Source organism: Poecilia latipinna, unplaced genomic scaffold (assembly GCF_001443285.1).
Source record: "Poecilia latipinna isolate Pla-1442-1.1 unplaced genomic scaffold, P_latipinna-1.0 Scaffold188, whole genome shotgun sequence".
NCBI classification, from domain to species: domain Eukaryota; kingdom Metazoa; phylum Chordata; class Actinopteri; order Cyprinodontiformes; family Poeciliidae; genus Poecilia; species Poecilia latipinna.
In genome coordinates this window covers 165,968-188,126 of record NW_015112804.1, presented here as the reverse complement: position 1 = coordinate 188,126, position 22,159 = coordinate 165,968, and the positions used below count along the sequence as shown (strand labels likewise).

General features: G+C 38.4%; 1 protein-coding gene across 3 annotated transcripts in view; it reads right to left on the bottom strand.

The window, feature by feature from the left end:
* The window catches only part of phf21b (PHD finger protein 21B), a 71,921-nt gene extending 62,263 nt beyond the window's left edge, over positions 1-9,658 (bottom strand). Inside the window, exon 1 of one of the 3 annotated variants that reach the window (XM_015030659.1) lies at positions 8,918-9,658. In XM_015030659.1, coding sequence (XP_014886145.1) covers positions 8,918-8,971 — 54 coding nt within the window. In that variant the 5' untranslated portion in view covers positions 8,972-9,658. Of the gene's footprint in view, positions 1-2,550; positions 2,646-8,917 lie in introns of those variants that run through there. The other 2 variants (XM_015030655.1, XM_015030658.1) reach the window with 2 other exon arrangements.
* Positions 9,659-22,159: the final 12,501 nt, after the last annotated feature.

Sequence of the window (22,159 nt, the reverse complement as noted above, 5' to 3'; positions counted from 1 at the left end):
TTTCTATATTTTTTTGATAAACACACAACGTTAATTCTCTGCTTGATTTAGACTAAAATGTGTCACTTCCTCCTGAGGGGAAAGTCTCTCTTTCCTTCATCTGAAACTTAAAGAAGAAGTTGAAATAATGTAGAAAGAGCAAATAAGATGGCAGACAGCCTCATGTTTTCGTTTTGAAGCCGATTCTGGGAAACTCTGAGTGCTACAGGTCAGAGTTTCCAGAGAAACCTTCACCTCTAAATCTGAGCAGCATTAAAGAAGAGGAGGAGGAGGAGGAAGGATCATCCCAGAGGAAGAGTCATTGCAGGGTTTCTTGCCATGTTGCTCTTAATTAAACCCCCCTCTTTCTCTCTCTCTCTCTCTTAGAGCTGATTAAAGCAGGTCTGCAAGAAATACAAACTAAAATACGGGATGGGGGAGCGGAGTGGCAGCAGAGTCAGGATCAGGGAGAAGAAAAGCAGGGCAGATATTTACTCCTCTGAGACGGAGCTGCTGCTGCTGCGTGGGCGTCCTCCAGATTCATCTCAGTGCTCAGACAACAAGAGATGAAACAGCAGCCAAAAAGCAGCTTCTCACAAACAAACAGGCCTCCAGTTTCATCCTGAAATGTTTCAACTGAATCCTGACAGAACAGCTGATAAACTCTGATGCCTCCTGTTGGCTCAGATTTAATTTAAGTCGATAAAGCTGAAAAATGAAGATGTCTAGGTAACTTAAGAGGCTCAAAAGTGTGCAGCTTCAGATGAGCGATAGAAACCGTGAAGTCGGACCTATGCAGCGTTTACGGTTTAAAAATTAAGCAAAATTGTTCCAAACTTTGTGAGAATGAGAACACAGAGTCAACTTTAAGCTAGCGGCACCCATTCCTTTAGTATTTCCCCCAAAGGTAGCTGTATTTGAGTCAACTAGGGCTGCAACTAATGATTATTCTAGTAATTGATTAGTCGGATGATTAATTTGATAAAATGGCACATTCTGCAGGTTTTTCATTTAACCACTTTGGCTTAATTGACATATTAGAAATGCGCAAAAATACATATACACAAATGATTAAATTCCTTTTTTAAATAATGCAATACTGTAGGATTCCTTTAGTGAACAATTCCTCATTTGTAGCAAAGGATGTAACTAAAACAATACTTATAACATCAACATGTGAAACACTCAGACCAGGTTTGAAAAGAAAATTACAGTTTAATCCTGAGAAGGTGTAGACTACAATCTGGTTTGGTTCTGGTTCCTGGAGTAAACTCATCACGGCTACAGAGAAACCCTGAAGGAGCCCAGATGGGCCAGAAAAGTGATCCTAATGAGAAGTCCACTAAAATCCCACTGTTTGCTTCATTAAAAGCCGCTCAGCAACCTTTTTTTCTGCTTTGCATAAGCACCAACCTCACCCAACAGGTCTTCTTCTACAACCTTTTTATTCCACTTTTCTGTCTCTAAAAAATGCTTATTGCGCTTAAATAAATCGCTCTAATCCAATTAGTGCAGCATAAACAGCGTTATGGGAAACAAGAGGTGGATAATCTGCAGAGAAACTGGGTTAAATGGGAGCTTCATGTGGCGCAGCAGCTCGTTTTCACACAGCGAGGTTTATTTTCAAACGACTAACTGGGAATGATTTAACTGGATTGTGTCTTCTACAGCGAGAGGTTACATGTGTCGATGCAAACGTGGATTAAGTGGAAAGCGAGCAGCTTCTCCAGCCGAGCGGAGCAGGAATCAGCATCATGTATCATTAAAATGCTTCCTAAATAAGGTCAGGATCACTTTCCACCAACTCGCTGCTCCAGAGTAACCCCATTTCTCCTGCTTAGCAGCGTGTGACACTCAGCAGCTGGAAAACAGATGCAGCCAGCCAATCAGAGCGGCCACTTTCAGGGAGAGATGAAGAAATCAAGCTTCTAAATATTCGCTTCTAGCAAGGTTTCACCAACTCAAATTTAAGACTTTTTAAGACCACTATGAAAAAAACTTCAGAGCAGTAGCACGACAGAAATGCACATAAAAATTGCATATTTATATTGCCTTATCAGGGCCAGTGTAGATAGAAAAAAATAGGAGTAAATTCCATTTAAAAAACTCAAATATTTAGATTAATCTCAGAGATATTCTAGAAAAAAGTGGAAATTTCTCAAACAGTTAAAATTGTGACTTTTGAAACTCAGAAAATTTCCGAAAGTTCAACATTTTCAACCTTACGAGCTTAGAAAATTTTCTAGTTATTATTTTTTAGAAGATGTGTGAAATTAATCTCACATTTGGATTTTTTTTCTGGCAAATTTTCGACTTTCAATTTCCTTTTTTTTTCTAAAAAAAAAAAAAAATAATAATAATAAAAAATAATAATAATCTCAAAATTAACGAGTTTTTTGGTAGAAACATACTCCTTTATTCTGTCTACAATGGTGCTAATACGTCGTCTTATTTTAAGTAGTAGTGCCAAGCTCGTTTTCCCTGAATTACTCGTAGCATAGCACGAGTTAGCAACAAAGGTGAGCCACTGGCGAACGTAGTCCGGCCAAATAGCGATAAATTTACACTTACCCTGTGATAGTTTGGCGTTTTTAAGATGAACTTTGGACTACCAAGTTGTTGAAATATGCGATAGAAATAAGCTTGAAATGAAGCCAGCAAGGATATTAGCAGCTAATTAGCGGTAGCCTGAACCGCCTCACAGAAGGTAATGAAGATGTCTGCAGGTGACTCAAAATTTGCCTGACAGAAAAGTTTCACGTGAAAAATAAACTTCATAAATAGTCCTGCCACAACAAAAATCTAAGACTTGTGATCAACTTATTTAAGGCCAACTTTATTTTTAAAGAATGTAAAACATTTTAAGGTCTTAATTTTAGACACATTTTTAAGAAGACGCGGATAACCTGTCCTGCAACAGAAATATCCCAGCGGTCTGGAAGCAAACGACATTAGCGATGCCGTCTGCTCAGCCAACCGTCCAGAATCACAGCAGTTCTCATTAAAACATTTATTTTAAATTAAAATGCCTCCACATCATCATCCTCGCTCTCTAAACGGATATGCTCCGAAGCAAACTTCAAAAAAACAGTCAAAGTGACGATCACAGAGCCGGAGAGGAAGAAGCGGCCGTATCCATGGTTACGGATGCTGCCTGCATACGGCTTTCAAGTCAAGGGGCTGCGGGTTTGGTTTCAGAAACGGTTTGCTCCGGAAACACGCCGGACTGAAGCGAAACGTTCGCTCTCCTCAGGGAGAAATCCACCGGTTCACCATGGAGAGGAAAAGCCGGAGCAGAGGCTCTAAAAGCCCCCCATCTGCTGCCTGACAGGCCGGTGAGGCCCGCCGCCATGACGCAACGGATAGCAAACCAAGCAGAAACAGGAGGAATCGATTCGTCCAAGGCCAAATTTAAACCCGAGGAGAGTCAAATTCACGTCATTCCTCCTAATTTATTCCCAGTTTCTGATCACCCTTCGTTCCCATCTCCATCCATCCGTCGATAAACAGCAGAGCAGAAAACAGGAGGATTAACTTCCACCTCCAAACCTCAAAATGGGGCCATGAAACGACCTGCAGGTTTCCCCCCAAAACTGTGGACTTTAACATTCCCTCAGACAAGTTCAACCCGACACTAAAACCCGACTAGAGTCTGAAAATAACAAGAAATACAAACTGATTTTATCAACTCATTGTGTTGCTGCAGATCAGATTTTCACTGACTTTACTCAGGAAGTTGCAGCTTAAATGTTAAAATTAACATGAAAACCTCATAAGCGAATGTTTAAATTTTTTTCTCTCTCTCTCAAGCTGGAGGTTTACATACTGAGGGCTGAAGGTACAAATTTATTCTCTCCAGGTGAGAAGAGTAACATTTTAGTCAAGTAATACAAAGTATTTGGTAAAAAGGCAATTCAAATACTGAGTAACTGATCAAAACATCAATCATTTAATATTTAAAAATTACATCATCAGACAGAATAAAATATACAATTTTGTGGAAATTTGGGTATTTTAAAAACCAAAATGAAAATATCTAATTTATAATTTTGTAAAAACAACAAAATCAGGAGAAATAAAAAAAATCAATCAGTTTCTTATATAAAACTTACAAAATTTTAACAAAAAAAACTGCAGGTGCATCTGGTGAATGGTTAAAACAAGTTTGTTCTTCATTGAGTGAAGTTATTCACAGTGTTCAGACATATTCTGACGTGTGTAATCTCTACACAAAATGAAAAGAAAGTAAACAAACTAATAACACACTTTAGACTTTAAGTTTACTTTAAAATAGGATGAAAAGATGAAAGACAAAAGGCTCAGGATCAGATAACAAGGCCTCTGATTTTTTGCAGGAAGCAGGAGAAAAACTGAACATTTTATCAGAAAAATCAATGCAGATTACTCAAAAAAAACATGGTGGACCAGATTACTAGCTACAGAAAATGAGCTCAGAGGAGAATTTATTTTATGATTTATATAGTTAGCAACATTTAGCACTTGAGAATCAAATATTTACTATAAAATCAGATTAAAAGTTTCCCTACAGTTTGTTTTCCCCAAATATGATGGAAAATATTTGTAAAAAATTAGGAGAAATTCAGACGTATAACCAGAGGAAAAGTCACATCAATGGTCCAAATCTTCGTCTGGAACAAACACAGTTTACAGTTCAACTCCAAACCAGAGACTCATGGGAACTCTGGAGGAACCCAAAGCTCAACCAGAACAACCACATTTACAAAATCAAACGAGAAATGGTTAAAGTACAGCAGAAGCTCGAAATACGAGTTTAATTTGTTCTGTGATCGAGATAAAACATCAATCTGTCCAAATATCAAACTAACTTTTTCCATTTAAAGTAACTAAAATTATTTGAATCCGTTCCATCCCCAAACCACGCTGAATTATGAAAAATAAACATCTTTAAATTAATAGACATGTACACTTTGCTTATGCATAATGAAATGCAGAACAATATAAATAAAAGTTTTATAAAGTGTTTTTTTGTCTTGACTCGAGACCTTGGTTGGATTTTTAATAGAAGACAATAGAATTAAACATTCATTCATTCATTCCTTACACACACACACACACACACACACACACACACACACACACACACACACACACACACACACAAAACTCTGAATTTCCGCAACTATAAACAAGAAAAATAAAGCCATAATAATGCAAGTTTTCTCTTGCACAGACAAATAAACAAATAAACTTTAATTTGGTGAAGAACATTTGAGACTGGAACTGAAAGATATTAGAAATATCCAAAGTAAAACCAAAATCAATAAATAAAAACAAATAAAAGAATGTATTAGAACGTCTCTGTAAACAAAATGATCAGAATGTAAATTTATCATGTGATTAATTGATGCAACACTCCTATCCTGTCACAATAATGCACTACTTTATGAATATAAATCACTTTAAATTTGTTGTTATGCAATAAAATGAGTTTAAGTCCAAGTGGTTTTAAATCCTTTTAATTAAAATAGGATAATGCAAATTAAAAAGTTGCAATAACATTTCTGCTGCCAGTCGATTTCCCCTCCTGCTGCTGCTGTGTCATTTTAAACAGACTGGCAGGTAGAGGTCATCTCTGGTGTGTTCAAGAGCAGTCAGGTTTTTTTTTTTAAATCTTTTTCAGGGTGGGGACACCTCAAACGGCATGCAAAGCGTCATAACAGGTTTAAAGATATTCAGCTGAACGTGACTGGAGTGAGAAAGTGGGATCGTTTCGTGGGGAAGAAAAGCAGCGCGTCATGAATTAGCAGGGAGAAAGTAAGAGATGAGTGTAGCGGTTAGAAATGTGGCGGCGCAGCCAGGCGGTGAATGCTGACTGGGCTTTCTGCCTCCCCTCCCCCTCCAGCCTCCATCCAAACCAAAAACAGCATCAAAGCAATCAAAATGGTAATGTTAAGCATGAATGGGGCCCATCCCCCTCCCCTCCTCTCCTCTTCCTCCTCCTGCATTAAACTCTGCAGAGTTTTTTTTACTCTCCATGTTGTAGAGAGGTGGGAGGGGGTGGGGGGTAGAAACCACCCCCATTTCTCTCTCAAAATGGAAGCTTCCACTACAAAACTGAAGAGAAAAAAAACAAAAACAAGGATAAAAAGATTCACCCTCCTACGCCTCATTGTTCTACAAAGATGGATTTCTTTTAAACACAAGTTTTAATCATAAACTAAAGCTTGAAAAGAAAATAATAAAACAAGCAAAGCATGACGGGAAAAGTGTTGGATGTTGTTGCTGTGGAAGTTGGGTCGGTGCAGCAGCAGAACCAGGAGGAGCTGACCGTGGTGCTGAACGCTCAGCATCCGCCCTGAGCTGCTTCCTCCCCGGCTGCACTGCGCGCCGAGCCGCCCTCAAAGTTACCGACCGACCGGAACCGCGAAGGAGCCGCAGCACCACAGCCATAAGAAATATTAACAAAGAAAAGAAAAGAAAAGAAAAGTGAAAGCGTGATTAAGAGCGAATCAAACGGATCGCTGTTTGTCACGTGACCCAAGAAGCAATAATGCCAGCAGACAGAAGCGTAAAGTAACCAAAGCGAAGTGTTTAACTGCGTTTTAACACGAAACGGCTCCAGGCTGGGCTGGTTTCTGCTGCGGAGCTGAAAAAGTCTGAGTCAGGCCACATACTCTCTCCGGCTCTCCTGAAACATGTCGACCTGCTGAAGTTCGTGTCTGATTCGAAGCTTCCGACTGAAGCTGCTTCACCAAAGGAGCATTCCGCTGTTTTTAAACAGGGCTGGATTTCAGCAGCTCCACTTTAAAATTTAAAATACTTTGATGACTCAAAACTGGACTGGATCATTTCTAATGCATACGAAACTATGTTTGTATTTTTAAGTCACTTTAACCAGATTTGATGGGACAGTTTTGCAATTTATAGAATCTAGACGAGAATAGCATAAATTACTCTAAACAGATTTATAAAAACTATTGTATTTGTAAATTTTAATGCTTTTTTTGCCACCATAAAACGGGACTCATCTACTTTACAATACAACAAGTTGGATCTGATGTATTTCAAATGAAACATAAAATCTTCAAAACACATTTTAGAATAATTTCAACCTTTATCTTATTTGTAAATGGCCAAAAAACTTAGACTGGATTCCTGTGACATCTAAAGTAAAGTTTAAACTGAATGATGCTAAACCAACTGCAGCCTCAAAAATTCAGTTTGCGAAAACTTTTTATAAAAGAAAAAACTTTGTTTTATTTATGTCAGAAAATATCCCAAAGGAAAAATTATTAGTAAATATTGCTATATTAATCATAAACTATGCCTATTTTCTGTTGTGATGTTTTGAATTTAGCATCTGCAGGATTAAAACTCTGAAATATTACATTAATGTGAAAAATGCAAATTCATAACTCTTAGCTAACAATTACTGCACTCTGAACAGTCCTTTCTGATTTGAATATTGCATCTACTAGTATGCAGTGAAGCCCCATATAACCAAAGGCAGAAAATCGTTTTTATAAAGACTTAAATGATTCAGAAAGAATATCATTGGTATAAAAATATATAGAGCAGTTTCTGGACTAGTCAAAGTAATGGCATTTCTCTGGTATACACCAGGGGTGAGTGGAATGCATTTTGAAATTATCACAATATTTTGCGGTATTTGTTGCCACAATGACAAAAACAAATTCTTCGTAGACTTTTAAGCGAACAATATGACTGTAATTGCATTTCACAGCTCCATAAACACAAATACTGTTCTTAAAAAACAGAAAGTATTTTGAAATGGGCTTCTTCAGCACAACAGGGACATAAAACAGCATGATTTCCATCAGTAAGCTGCACAGAACAACTGAATTTAGTTATATTTTTTTAATTCATTGATACTCTCCTGGAAGAAACAGTAACAACTTGGCATAATTACTTGGAATTTATTATGATAAATCAAAATTCTTATAATTGCTACGATAAATGCCCATACTTGGTGGAATCAAATATTTAACATTCAGAAATAGACAATTAAAACTAATAAAAGTTGCATAAATCATAAACTTTGTTAGAAAGAATGTCTGACTAGTGTAAAATAACTCATTAAAGTTGATCCCCGACTAAATACGGGGTTTTTCTAGCAGGAGTTAGACCAGTCCAAATATTTTAGTTTTACCAACTAGAGCAAGCTAAAGCTAGCTTAGATTCCTTAAAAACTGCAGAATTGCCCTTTACTGGACTACTTCCATCCGCACACCAACTTCAGCCGCGTTCGACCCACTCAAAATGGACGCTAAAATCTTTCAACATTGCACAAGTTTGAGAAGAAAAGATGGCCACTTTTCCATCCAGTGCGTAGCTACGGACACTTCAGAGCTGCAGTCCACCCCCCGGGGGGCTGTTTGAGGAAACTTCCCAACACTCAAGTCGATGTGAGACGAATAAAAAGGCAGGCTGCGTTATTTCTGGGAGAGAGTTGATGATGTTAACCGGAGCAGATTTATGCTGATAAAGTTTCTGCCTCACTCCGCCGACCAGCCAGCCATACCGGCTGGAAGCCCGGAAACAAACCGCTAACCTGTGGGTCCAGCTCCGTCCCAGTTTCAAAACAATTCGGCAGCAGAAAAAAAAATCACGGATTTCTGAAAGTGTGTGAAGTTTAAAACAGGGAGGTAACAAAGCGGGCTCAGTTTGTAGCAGCTCATAAATATTCAGGTCGCGTCCTGATCGCCACAGTCAGCCAGCATCCCTGCATCAACACTCCAAATTCTCCCAGAAAACAGCCTCCATCACCGGACAAAGTAGTGCAGAAAAGTAGCTTTAATTGTTGGTCTTGGAAGTGACAGACATTCCCATTCCCAGCGGCATGTCGCATAGTTTTCCTCCCCCCTCGGAGTGTTTGATCTCTCACTCTCCCAAACAGCGATAAATAGGGACAGAAACAACACCATGTTTCACTTACCTGATGACACTGGAGCTCCACTTTCAGCGCCTCTTGTAGGCCTTGTAGTTCCATGTTCCCACCAGGAAAACACTTTTCTCCTACTTTGGACGCGGCCGAGACCAAGTTTAAGTGAATTAAAGATTTTTTTTAAAGCGACAATAACAATTGAAAGAAGAACTACTCCAGGCTGCAGAGCAAGTTCTCGCTTCTTTTTACACAGGCTGGGACTCATCACCCACTTTCCGCCCGTCTCCAAAAGTGCTCCAAACCCCACGGAACGGGCCCGAGCCCGGCACGGCTGCTCTCCGGGGCACAGTCGAACTTGGACGGGTCAAAAGCGGTACCGGTTCGCCGTTCCTTTCGGTAATTTCGAGTTAAAAAACGGGGACTATATTTTGTCCGAGTCCGCGCCTTGATTTCACTTTGCCTGAGGAAAAGTTGCGCTTCGGCTGTCAATGGTAATTCTGAAGTTCCCGGATGGAGCAGACCCCCACTGACTGGGCATGCGCACTAAACACATGGAGCAAAGTAAAGGAATCACAGCCAGGAGTGATTTCTGAGCTACAAAGTGTTTTTGTTGCACCTGTAGAGACAAAATAACTTCGCTGCATACATATTTACATGTCTATATATTTTTTCAGTAGTATTGATGAACATTTATTGTTATAAATTTCTTGTTTTTCTATCTTATTTTATCTATTATTCAACTCTACAATGTGTATTTTCTCTATATAACAAATTCAGAATGAAATATGGCTATGAATGCCATATTTACTGCCACGTTAATGCACAAAACACCCATAGCTTCTCATTTAGGTGTCTAAACTGATCCACTTATCCAAATAATATTTTTATTTAACTTTACCTAACCCCCCAAAAAATTTTTCAAGCAGAATCTCTATCTGAAATTGTAAAAAATAAAACTTAGAGGATTAAAATCATCCATTTTTAATTTCAGTTTTTCATTCATAAAGTTTAGTTTGACTGCGATTAAAAAAGTATCAAAATGATTTACACATAAGAAGCAAGAAGGTGAGCAGAGACACATCTGTACTTTAACCAGCATTAATATTATGCAGGTTGGACTGTTCAGCCATTACACTTTGGTTCCCATTAAAGACTGCATCCATTTTTTCTGCTCCCTGAACAGTTATATCCCAACCACTTTTACATTTCTCTGCTTGACTCATAAAAAGTTCAGTTTCCTGCAGCTCAATAATTCAAATTTAACTGTGGATTATTTTCCTCAGCTTGTAGAAGCCAGTAGTTCTGCCTGGGCTTTTAACAGGTGGATGAAAATTACATGGAGTCATGCAATATAAAGAGAAACAGAGAAACAGAGAGACTGTTGTATTCTGCTCCCTCCTCATGAAAACTCCTGTCACAGTTCACTGGAATATATTCAGCTAATAAACTTCATTATCTTTGAACTACAGTTCACATTACTGTGTTGGACTAATGCAAAAATAGTTTTTTGTTTTCTTGAACATATGCTTGATTTTTATTCATCAGCATTTTATTTTCAATTTAAACAACTCCACTTATTGATAGGTCTTTTCAAAACCAGCCATAATTCTGATTTAGTTTGACCAAAGCATCTCCACTGCAAGGTTTTTACACCAAGAGATGAATATTTTTACCCTCTTTACTTTGCAACACAACTCAAGCTCAATCAGAATGAGTGGAAAGTAACTGAACACATTATTTTTTGCCACAGATTCTCTGGTGGATTTGAGTACGGCTTTGACTAGTCCATTTAAACACTTCAACTTAAACTATTCAACTGTCACGCTGGCTGACAGTTTAGGTTTTCTGTCCTGTTTTCAGGTAAACAGAGAACATATATTCTCCCAGGATTGTAGCATGATTTGTAGCAAACTAAACATATTTTTGTTTTTTCCTTCTAGTCTACACAAAAAAGGAAAATATGTCAAGTACTGCAGCTCCAACCCCAACTGAGCTGTATGTGTCTGCAGCACCTCCAGATTTACCATCAGCCTCTTATATGTCTCTCATTAATGCTCTTCTTGCCCAACCTGTCACTTTTGTGTCATAATTTTGCCATTTCTGAATAGTGGACCACTCTCTGTTAGATGTTCAAACCTTGGGATATTGTTTTACAACCTAATCCTGCGTTAAAAATCTCTAGAACTTTTTCTTTGACACAGACGGTGATTATTGATAATTGGGTTCTACAGTTAATTGGTTGCACTGGAATTTATTTTGGAAAATAAAATTAATGTAAATGTATAAAGTTCAATTAAGACAATGTGTAATTTTAATTTAAATAATGCTTACACACAACTTTGGTCTATCCCATAAAATCCCAGTAAAATACTTTAACTAATAAAGGTTTGATTCGGTTTGCTGTGCTTTAGTAAACTGCAGGTTTAATTTTGCTTTATTTTTAACTTTTAAACAGTTCTGTCGTTTCTTCACACTCCAAAATGGATCATTACCACAGTGTAACAGCAGGTTTAAAAATGGCAGCATGAACATTCACAGTTACAACTTCCTGAGAGAGAGCGAGGAAGTACAAATAAAAGACAAAACATGTAGATTTGTCTTTTAAAAGACTCTAAATGAAGATGTTTTAGTGAAGCAATTGGCTCTGCAAACACAAAGAGGTCAAACTGTTCAGGTTGTTCTCAGAAATCCTCCCTGATCTCCCCCATTTCTCTCTGCCTTACCCCAACACCTCCTCCTTTCTCGTCCCACCTCACCTTAGCGATGATTGGTCAATGATGGAAAGAGGGTGGGAGCCCTGAGCCAATCAGGAGTTGTATCTTTAGAGCGACAGGGAGGACAGCCAATCAGCAACAGAGGGGGTGGAGCTGCACGCAGGAGTATGTGATCTGAGAGTTGATGAGAATCAGAAATGGCAGTTAATGTTTGATTTCGTAGTTTTAGTCGACGGAACCAACTTTAATATGAACAATTACATCCCAGTGAAACAAATATGCGGGTTATAAGACGCTAAACAATCCTTCTAGGTGTTTTAAAGTATGTTTAAAGTCACAATGAGAATAAAACAAGAGAAAGTAGCACCATGGACAGAGGAATCCGTCTCTGTCCAAGCTACACTCTTCAGTTTGGCTAACAACAACAACAACACTGCTGAGCTGAAAATGGATTAGCTCATGTAAACATTGACCAGAATTACTGAGTAAAGTTACAGCAGTGTCGGCAGCTTCCCTCCAGCTGACCCCCTCCCCCACCCGGACAGCTCTGCTGCTACAACCGCTGCTAATTTCCATTTCACGGCTGAAACTCCCGAAGTCCTGCCGGTGCTGCTCCGTCTCCGACACAGACTTCACATGAAGACAGCAGCTGCTTAACTGTTTCTACTTTTATTTACTTTCCTGCAGAGCTGCAGCAGGAAGGTCATTCTGAGCCCCCACCACACAGTGTTTCAGTTCACCCATTATTTGGATTTTATGTGGCGTTCAGGTCGTGGTCGGATTACTGATCATCCACAATGGAGAACAAGGACAAAGCTTCTGTTTTAGCTTTCCTCCAAACTTCCAGAAAAGCTTTGAATAGACTGAAAAACATAATATAACTGGAAAAATCCATAAAACCAGGAATAAGACAAAAGCTCAAAAATGAGAAATGAAAGAGTCAACAACAACCAACAAGATTAAACTAAAGATGAGTCTTAATACAGTAACAACAAAAGCTCATGCTCACAATACCACAAGTTTTCATATTTTGCAACATTACAAGGAAAAGCATCAAAGTGTATCATTGAATTTTATACCAAAATAATGGAGATTAAAATAATACAAGCTGTTTTAGAAATAAAATCTGAAAACTGGCATGCATTTTTATTCAGCCCTTTTTACGCTGCTAGACTTAACCCAGAGCAACCAATGGCCTTCAGAATCACCTGAATGATAAATAGAGTTTGTCTGAGAACATTAGCAAAGAAAAAGGATCATGAAGACCAAAAAATACAGCTGACATGTCAGAAAGAAAGTTATAAAGAAGTTTAAAGCTGGGTTATGTTATAAAACAATTTAAAAAACACAACTAAAAATGGCAGAACTGCAAACCTCTAAAGTTGTAAGACGAGTAAAGAGAGAATTAATTAGGAAAAGCAGCCAGGAAGACATAAACCTACAGAAATAAATTTAGGGTCATCAATCTGATTGAATAACATCAACAATGGTCTGAACCACTGCAGAATTAACCCAAAGAGGAGAATCATGCAGCTATCAGGTGAAGTTTACCTCAGTCTGATTTTCTCTTTAAAGCGGTGTAGGAACCCAGACAGACTTTCTATCAGCTGGACGTTAGTTTTATCTCACAGTCCACCTCGGGCCAGGCCTGGACCAGCCATCTGTCATTTCTGGCAGAACCCAGTGAAGCCTGGCTGATCCTGCCGTCCGCCTGACGGGAAATGTTTAACGTGGGATATTTAGAAATCAAACAGCCTGCAGCGGGCAGCTCGACTGGCCACAAACACAAACAGTCTGAACATCGCTGTGTGATCGTCACCATTCATCTGCCTCCAGTTCTGAGCGAAGACATTAGCAACAGAAACAGAGTTTATGAGTTCAGCTGTGGATAAAAATCATGAAAACATCAGAGCAGGTGTTTTTATTCATTTGTTTTGTGATTCAGTCTGCTTTGTAACACGTTCATTAACTGAGAGATGAAACGCTGAACAGGGAAGAAAACTGAATTTAATGAAATCCTTTCATTAGTTGCATCATGTTAGTCTGAGCAGGAAGTTACTTCATTTTACATGACATAAAAACAGAATTCCAGACTGCAATAATGAAACAAGTGAATTATAATTTAATATATTAGTATTTATCAAACAATCTGCTTCATAACCTACACACCATCAACAACAGCACACTGGAAAAATGAGACATTAAATGGTGATGAAAACATGCTGGATGTAAGACACATTTCATCCACTGGTTGGTTGATTGATTGATTAATTGATTGATTGATTGATTGATTATTTCCTTCTGACTTGGGCCTTGATTTGTTCTTTGCTAAGTTCCTTGTTGGCTCTGTGGTTGGTTCCAGTGGTTAACTCAGTCTTGGGTTTGATGTCTGTGTTTGAGTCTTTTAGCTGCAGCTCTGCTGGTTTCATTGTACAATGAAAATACAACAAGAGGCTGAAAGCTTATTTCGTTCACTGGTTTTACCGGCCAACTGACCAACTCAGCCAGCCGTTATCACAGCTGCTGCTGAGTAACTTCCAAGTCATTTCACTCAACCAAGAACCTCTGGGCAACTCCATTGGACCAACCAACAGGTTGTACACAGAAGAGACTTCAGCCGCCAGTTAAACGTGTCCTGATATTACCAGTGGTCCTCCATCACCACAGAGCTTTAAATGGTCGCTCGACAACCGGCGTTGCCGCCTGCAGGCTGTGGAGAGGGCAACGTTTCCTGTTTTGCTGATGAACAGATACTCTGACATTTTCAAGGATTGTGTCTTTGGGCTTATAAAAGGTAAATGTCAGCCAGGATCAGTCAGAGAGCTGGCGGCAGAGATCAGAGCAGAGAAATGTAGCTGAACACACACACAGCTCATGCTCATGTCGACTTTATTAAAGCCTGGGCCAGTTGTCGCCATCAGTTAGACTGTTGGGTTTGATTTTGATGAAATCAACCTTTTCATATCAGGTGTTGAGGTTTTGTTTATGCTCCCAAATTCTCTCAAAGATTATAAACATTACATTAGATTATAAAGACCATAATTTAGAGTTAAGGTAAGTTAAGGTAAGTCAGTTTCTAATGTCAGTAAATGCTGGGTTATGGGAACTCTGAGAGATCATCCTGATTGGTTCTCTGGTTACTTCATTTAGGTGTTCCAGGTTATTGGTTGGCTGGTTCTCCTAGTTTGTGCCATTGGTTGGTTCGTTTGCTGATCCTTCTGACTGATTTCCGGGTTATTCCCCTGGTTGGTTCGGTTGGTTCTTTAGCTGGTTCTCCTTTCTGGTTGAGTTCTGCTTGGGTCTCCTGGTTGGTTACATTGTTACTTTGGTTGGTTGCCTGGTTAATTTTCTAGGTTGCTTATCAAGTGATCTCTGGCTGGCTACGATGGTTCATTTTTCTGGTGAGTTCTACTTGTTGATTCCACTGACTGGTTTCCTGTAATCCAGGTAGTTTCTTGGTGAATTCACTGGTTGCTTCACCAAAGAACTGGACAAGTTAAAGTGTTTCTTTTCTTCACAGAAAGGTTTGTATTCTTGATGTGACTTCATGCTGCAGAGGGATCAGAGACCGCGGCTGCAGATTCTTTGAAAGGTTTCATGATTTTCTGCTCTGTGGAGGAAGAAACACACAAATTCCTTCCAATCTTTATAAGAACATTGTTTTCCATCAGTCTTGTGATTTTCTTACTTGTTCACACCTTTTTACAGAGTTTCTGTTTGTAATTGGATAAATTAAAATAACATGAATGAATCGCAGCTCTTCAGCGTCTCAGCTCTCTGCACCTGTCAGACTTCAGAGGATGTTTTTTGTCTCCTGCTGCTCTGCTGACAGTGTGAAGGTAAAGCTGCTGAAGCGATACTCTCAACAATCACACACCGCAGCGAGGCGGTGACCCACTTCTCTCTTTCAGAGCTTATTTCCTTTGCTTCACCAAAAATAAATAAACACACAGTCTGCTGCGAAGTTGCTTTGGCGCCCAGCTGAGCAGATAAAGCTAGCAGCTCTGCCTCCGAGCTTGTGGCTTCACAACAAAATATAAACAAAATTAGCCGTCTGATGGGAGCGGCAGAAAAGTGGATAGTTTGGCTGGTATTTGTCAAGCAGCAATAATATGCTGACACGCTGATGATTCAGGGTGTGTCTGTGTGTCAGAAGGAGGCAGAAGGCTGCAAAATAAACAAGCAGAGTCATGAAATCGGATTTGATTCAACAGGATTTTCAACGTGGAAGGAAAATATGCAGCTCACTCTCAGAAAATCCAGTTTATAAAAATATCTTTAGTTTAAAACTAGAGCTGGGCGATACATTGAATTTTCTGTTTGTGAAGATTTTATTTTGGAGAATCTGGATTTTTTTTTTTCATCGATCAGAGTGATGTCAACATGCCCAGGGCCTCCATCTTGTTTTGGAGGGTTGTATTTGTTGGACTTTGAATTCAGGTCAACTTCAAGAAACAATGAGCATATTTTCTGTCATTTGTTTTGTTTTTGAAGAAAAGGAAAAAAATAGATTTGGAATCGGAAATCTGATTTTGTATTTTCAGCCATATTGCTCAGTTGTATTTAAATTCAGTTCTCATGTTATTTTGTATGGAAGTACAGAAAAATAAAAAATTAGCCATACACTTTAAGAATAAAAAATCCAGAAGCACACTTACACAAAAAAATGAAATGAAAAAATTAATGAACCTCCTTGTCCATAAAATTCAATTAAAATGTAAATTTTTATCGTCCGCTATTTATTTTGTATAATTTACATTTTCTTAAAAACAATTTTAGAGGTTTTTGGTACAATTTACATTTTTTCCTATTTTTGTTTTTTTAGATTAAATTTTAAAAATGCTGGCAAAAAGCTTTGTTTACTTTTTTGCAATGGTGCTCAATGATTAGTTATGTGCTGTAGTTTTTACATCCACTCCATAAGAGCTACCAAAGGGCAGCTGAGAAGCATTCCCTCTCTGACATGCCTGAACCAGATTACTGGATCTTAACCAGGGAGTTCAGTCCTTTTTTCAGGTATGACTAAAGACTCTAAAACATGTCTGGATTGAAGCCATTTTAAAAATGTCACTTTTTGCTTATTGGATTGATTCATCAAACAGCTTTTCATCAATATCCTTGAGTTTCTACTCCTGCAGCTCTTCGCTCCTGTTTGATCTGAATTCATTATTAATCAGCATAATTCAATCATCTCCATCTGATTATCTCTGAGTCCCTTCAGTGTTTGTGGAGCCACTTCATATCAGAGCAAACAGTCTGTAATCAGCAGCTTTAACGAGGCTGATGGGTGAACGTGTTTATCGGAGTGATATTTCCCAGGTGGGAGCTGGATGTGAAGCAGCAGGGAGGAGGAACTCCTAAAAACCTTCAGACGGCGAGTTGCTGCTGTTGCTGCTGCTGCATCCAGCAGAGAGACATCAAACGCTGCCTTCATGCAGCTGCTGCATCGTTTCTGTTCCGACTGATGAGAAACGACAGACTGCTGCCTCTCTGCCTTCTTCTGCACCTGGACATCAGAATGACCCGAAAAGCAGCAGCAGAAATCCTGTTAACACAAAACAAGCAGATCCATAAAGAACTGATATTAATAAGGCATTTTTGTTTGATATTAATAAAAATTATTAGCAGCGTTTCCATTACAAATGTATGCAAAAATCTGTCAATATTCCGCTAAAGTCAAAAAACACAATGTTGCAATGGCAGTATTTCCATTAAATAAGAAGCAAAATTAAAATCACATGTGAATAAGTTTGTTCACATGATAAGTCATTAAAAACATGCAGCGCCGTCGTCCTCCAACCACTTCCTGTTTCCTTCTTCTTCATGGTTTGCACCAGTAGCAACATCCAGTTGTTGATCCAGTCATACAATGTAAAAAACCTGTTTCCATTGCAGTTTTGCAAATAAACCAATTTTGGTACAGCCAAAAAACCCACCTCATCCTAGCACCAAAACTTCATATCAACAAAAGAGAGTTGTTTCAAAATTACGTGGTTTCCATTAAGCAAATATATTTTTGAAATTTAATGGTAAGTTGGAAACGCAGCTACAGATAACTTGATTAAAACCTGGATTGTTTAGATTGTTTCTGTATTGCTTTATTTTACTTAATTCTTACAGACTAGACAGGTTTATTTTATTTATTTGATTCATTTACAGTTTAAAATGAACATCTCACCTGTTCATTAACCAGTAGCAGCCGGTTTGTATGGCACTCACAAGAAACAACATCAGGCTGAATCTAAACATCATAGGTATCTTGAAAAAATCCACCAAAGTCCAAATCCAGCTACCGGCAGCATCCAACCAGCCCAAAACGCTGCAAATGAGAGAACACACTGGTGCATTCAAGGACATCGGGATTATTATGTTTCATGTGAGTCTTTTTGAATCTGTTTGCAGCAAGTATTGCACTTTTCCCCCCACTGAATCCCGTTTTAAAAAGCCTTTGATTCCTGTGTTAAAGCTCAGATAATTTAAATATGTTTTCTTTTCTCTTAATGAAACCAACTTTGAAGGTCATTAAGAAACATCAGCTCTGCTTCATTTCCAGTAATTAATGTCCACATGACCCGGTAATTAATTCAAGCCAATTACAGCTGTATTTGAGCCTAATTGAGATGTAGATTTGTGAGCTGAGCAGGCAATTAGAGCGGAGATGTATGAAATGTTGCATTAAATAAAGTGACGGTCGGATGTTAATGATTTAATCACATATAATTAGTCTGAGGAAGAAATCTGAGGGCAAACTGGAAAACATGAAGACTGCTGGTTGCACCAAACTCCATTCCAAAAACCCTTGATTTTAGGTTTCTGTCTTTTCAGCGTTGGGTTTCAAGAAATGAATGAATCAGTGAGTGAATGAGTGAAAAGAAGGAATGAGCAAATTAATATGAGAATAAAATGAGTGAACAATAAATAAATTATAATGATAAATGAGTAAAAATTGATGAATATTATAACTGAGTGAAAAAAATGAATGAATGAAAAAATTAACTGAAGAAATTTGCTCAAAATGAAAAAGTAAAACAAATTAATCAATTATAAAGCAATAAATGGATGAATTAATGGATTAACAAACCAATTAATTGATATAATGAATCAGTGAAGAAATTACTCAATGAATAAATTAACAAACTAATTAATATTCATGGTGCGAGGAAATGAATATGATAAATAAATGAGCAAACAAATGAGTATATGAATGAATGAATAAACAAACTTAAAGAAATTTGATAATGAATGAATGAATTTGTTAGCTAAACGAGAAAACATATGAAAGAAATAATTAAATTATGAATAAATAAAAGGTGAATGAATGAATGAATGACCACTGAACTGATGTGATGAATCAGCAAATAAACAAACAGATGAATGAATTATTGTTTTCATGACACATGTTGATCATGCCAGAAGCTCAGCTGTTCCTCGCTGACATTAATCCGCCATGTTGGAAATCCCCCGGCAGCTGCTGATCAATACCTCCTGATCCCTCTCAGGTAAAACCGGGTCATTAATTCTGCTCACGGCTCTGAATCCCGGTTCTTTACATCCCGACCCTGCTGAGATCCAAGGAGCCCGGCCCGACTCGCTTTGAGCTTCAGCCCGTCCCGTCCCGTCCTCCAGCTGGGAGGGGCCCCATGCTGGGTCCGAGGGCTCCATGCTGAGCCGGGGGCCACGAATCTTCACGAACACATGACGGCTGACTGCGCACAGCGGGACGGAGCTGCTGCTGGTTCTCAACAAGGTGGAGAGGAAATTACATTCATGACCAGGAAATCACATCCACATTTAACAGGTAAAACATACCAGCAGGCTGGAAGTGTATAAGAGAGGAAATAAACCGACAGCTTTAAATCATTTCCCACTACTTTTTCCAGTTTCCAAACACAAACTGCAGAGTACAACGTTCTGCAAAAAATATCTGTATATTTAACAAACAGTAAAACTGTGACAGGAAAAATGTTGATCTGATGTAAAGTTGTCATAAATGAATTAATCTGTGTTTGTAATTTGTACATTTTACTTTTGTTCATTCATTTTATAGGTTGTTTTAATATTAATTTCAGGAAAAACATGAACAAAACATTTTCCCATAAGTTAAAATTTTGTTTTTTACATTAAAACATCGACTCTCGCACCATTTGAAACCATAAAATCAACAATGACAACATTATTTAACTGTGAAAGAAGAAAAGTCTTAATCTGTAATGTTGCAGTGGAATTCAGGCAAACACAGCTGTTCATGTTTGACAGCTCTTTGCTGTCAGTATATCAGTCACTTGATCAAATTTCACCAAATTTTACCAGTATCATAGCTCAAGTGTGTCCAAAGTGTGGTCCGGGGGCCATTTGCGGCCCTTAGAGGGATTTTGGGCGGCCCAATTGAAGCTAATCTGGCCTGTCAGCTTAGGTGGTTGATGAAGAAAGACACTTTTTCAACAGTTTTTACAGATGAAGAACATCTTCTTAAAAAAACATTAGACATAAAAAATATATTTTTATCTATTATCGAGGCTTTTGCATTCATTTTAATTTTGGAGCAACTAGAACCATAAACATTGACCTACTTTTTTTCAAAAATAAATATTACTTCTCATGTAAGAAAAAAATCAACCCAAAAGACATAACTGTGGGCCTTGACTTACAAATAAAAAAAAAACTAACTATTTTGTTCATTTTAATCAAATTAAAAAATATTTAGTTCAGCACTGAGCAGACAGAATGAATTAAAGCAACAAAAAGTTTGTTTTAAAGACAAAAAGACTTTGGCCCTCATGGTAAAAATAAATATATTTTCTTGCACTTTTAACGCTGTAAAAACGACCTCACTGCCTTTATTCTCTGTTTCAGTCAAACATCCCATAAACCTGCGCCACGTTTTTCAGATGAGAAAGTAAAATGTTGTTGGCCCAGGGCAGCAAACAGGCTAGGACCGCCACAGGCTGTAGAGATAACACTACTAAACGTCCCCCAAGTTAACGATCCTCAAATGTAAGCAAAACGAGGCGACTGCTGCTGTCAGCCAAATAAAACAGTTTTCTGTGACTTCTGAAATCCAATCTGCTGTCAGTCCTACAAGGTTTCCATGTGTGCAGAATCGGCGATGAGGCCATCTGCTGCTGCTGCGAGGAAAACAATTGGCAGCCGAACAGCTCAATGTTTGAACATATAAATGTAAAAGCAGAGATGTTCTGAAAACAGCTTACTTCCTCCTGCTCTGTTTGGTTGGAAAATGCAGATGCTCCATGGAGGGAAAGCTTCACAAACCCGCAAGCCCGTTTTAAAGGTGAAAATGTTTTATTTTCTCTACAAAAATAGTAGAATATTAAAAACTGATTTGATTATGTTGTCACTGCAGAGGAACAGAATTATAATCAAATGGATCTAAGTCTTTAAATGTGAGATCAATTAGCTGAAGATGATAAAAACAAGAAAAAATTTGGATGAAATAATATATATCGAAGAGAAAGCTTCGGGTTTGTGTTCCAGCAGGAATCCCTCAGGGCTTAAACCTCAGACTGATGCTGTTTATAACTCACCTGTTGTTATAAACATGTGAGATTAGCTATATTAACGTCTAGACAATATGCAGACATTACAGTAATTTTTATACAAAAAATGTACAAGAAGCACTTTTGGTTTTCAGATAAAATCTGGATGAATTAACAGAATTAGGTTGTTTGTTTAATGATGACTACAAGAAAAATACAAGCAAAAAATTCCTGAATGGATGTTGAAAAATGAACAGGAAGTTACTAACTGATAGTCTCTTGAGGCAGTATTTTTCTTTAGTAGGGATAAACTCTCTTGAGTGTGAACTTAAATGACCAAACTTTGATTTGAATAACATTTAAAATCATTACGTTGCCTTGTGTCAGTAAATAAGAAGCTGGATTTGATGAAAACCTTTAAAAAGCTGCTGTCAGTCAGCTTCACAGAAACATTTTACCCTCATTTCTCTGACTGCCAAGTGTTTCCACGTCTCCTCGCCAGCTGGTCAGGGGGTCTCCTGCTGCCGCTGGGCCCCACAGCTCACTTCCTTCTTTCTGCAGCACCTGTTTCTGTTTGGCAGAGCCGAGCGGCATCCTGAAAGCTTGGAGACGAGCCATCTGCTGCCCGACTCTGCATCATTTTACCCCCAATCCCTGGCGTCTTTCATCCTGGTGATTTTCTGCTGCTCTGTAACTGGGAGATGGAAGAAAAGCTGGAACAGCCTCGCTGACAAATCCCAAACAGCACAATTTAGCCGAAGGGGAAAGCTGTGAGTGTGGAGGTTAAATCAAAGCAGGATAAGTGCAGCAGAGAGGCTTTACCTCATGCAGGTGGAGAACTGCTTGTGTCTTATCTCAAATGTTGAAAGTTAGTTTTGATCCAGAAGCCAAGTTTTTTTTCCAACTTGTGTTAGGAATGCATGCTGGGCTGAATTTAAAATCTCATTACAGCCTTTGCAGATGTCACATAACTGGTCAATATAGAGCTTTATTTAGCAGCAACAGTTACTGAGAGGTTTTTTTTTTTTTTTTTTTTTTTTTCCCAAAAAAAGTCAGGGTGAAACCAAAAGGACAAGGGGTTTTTT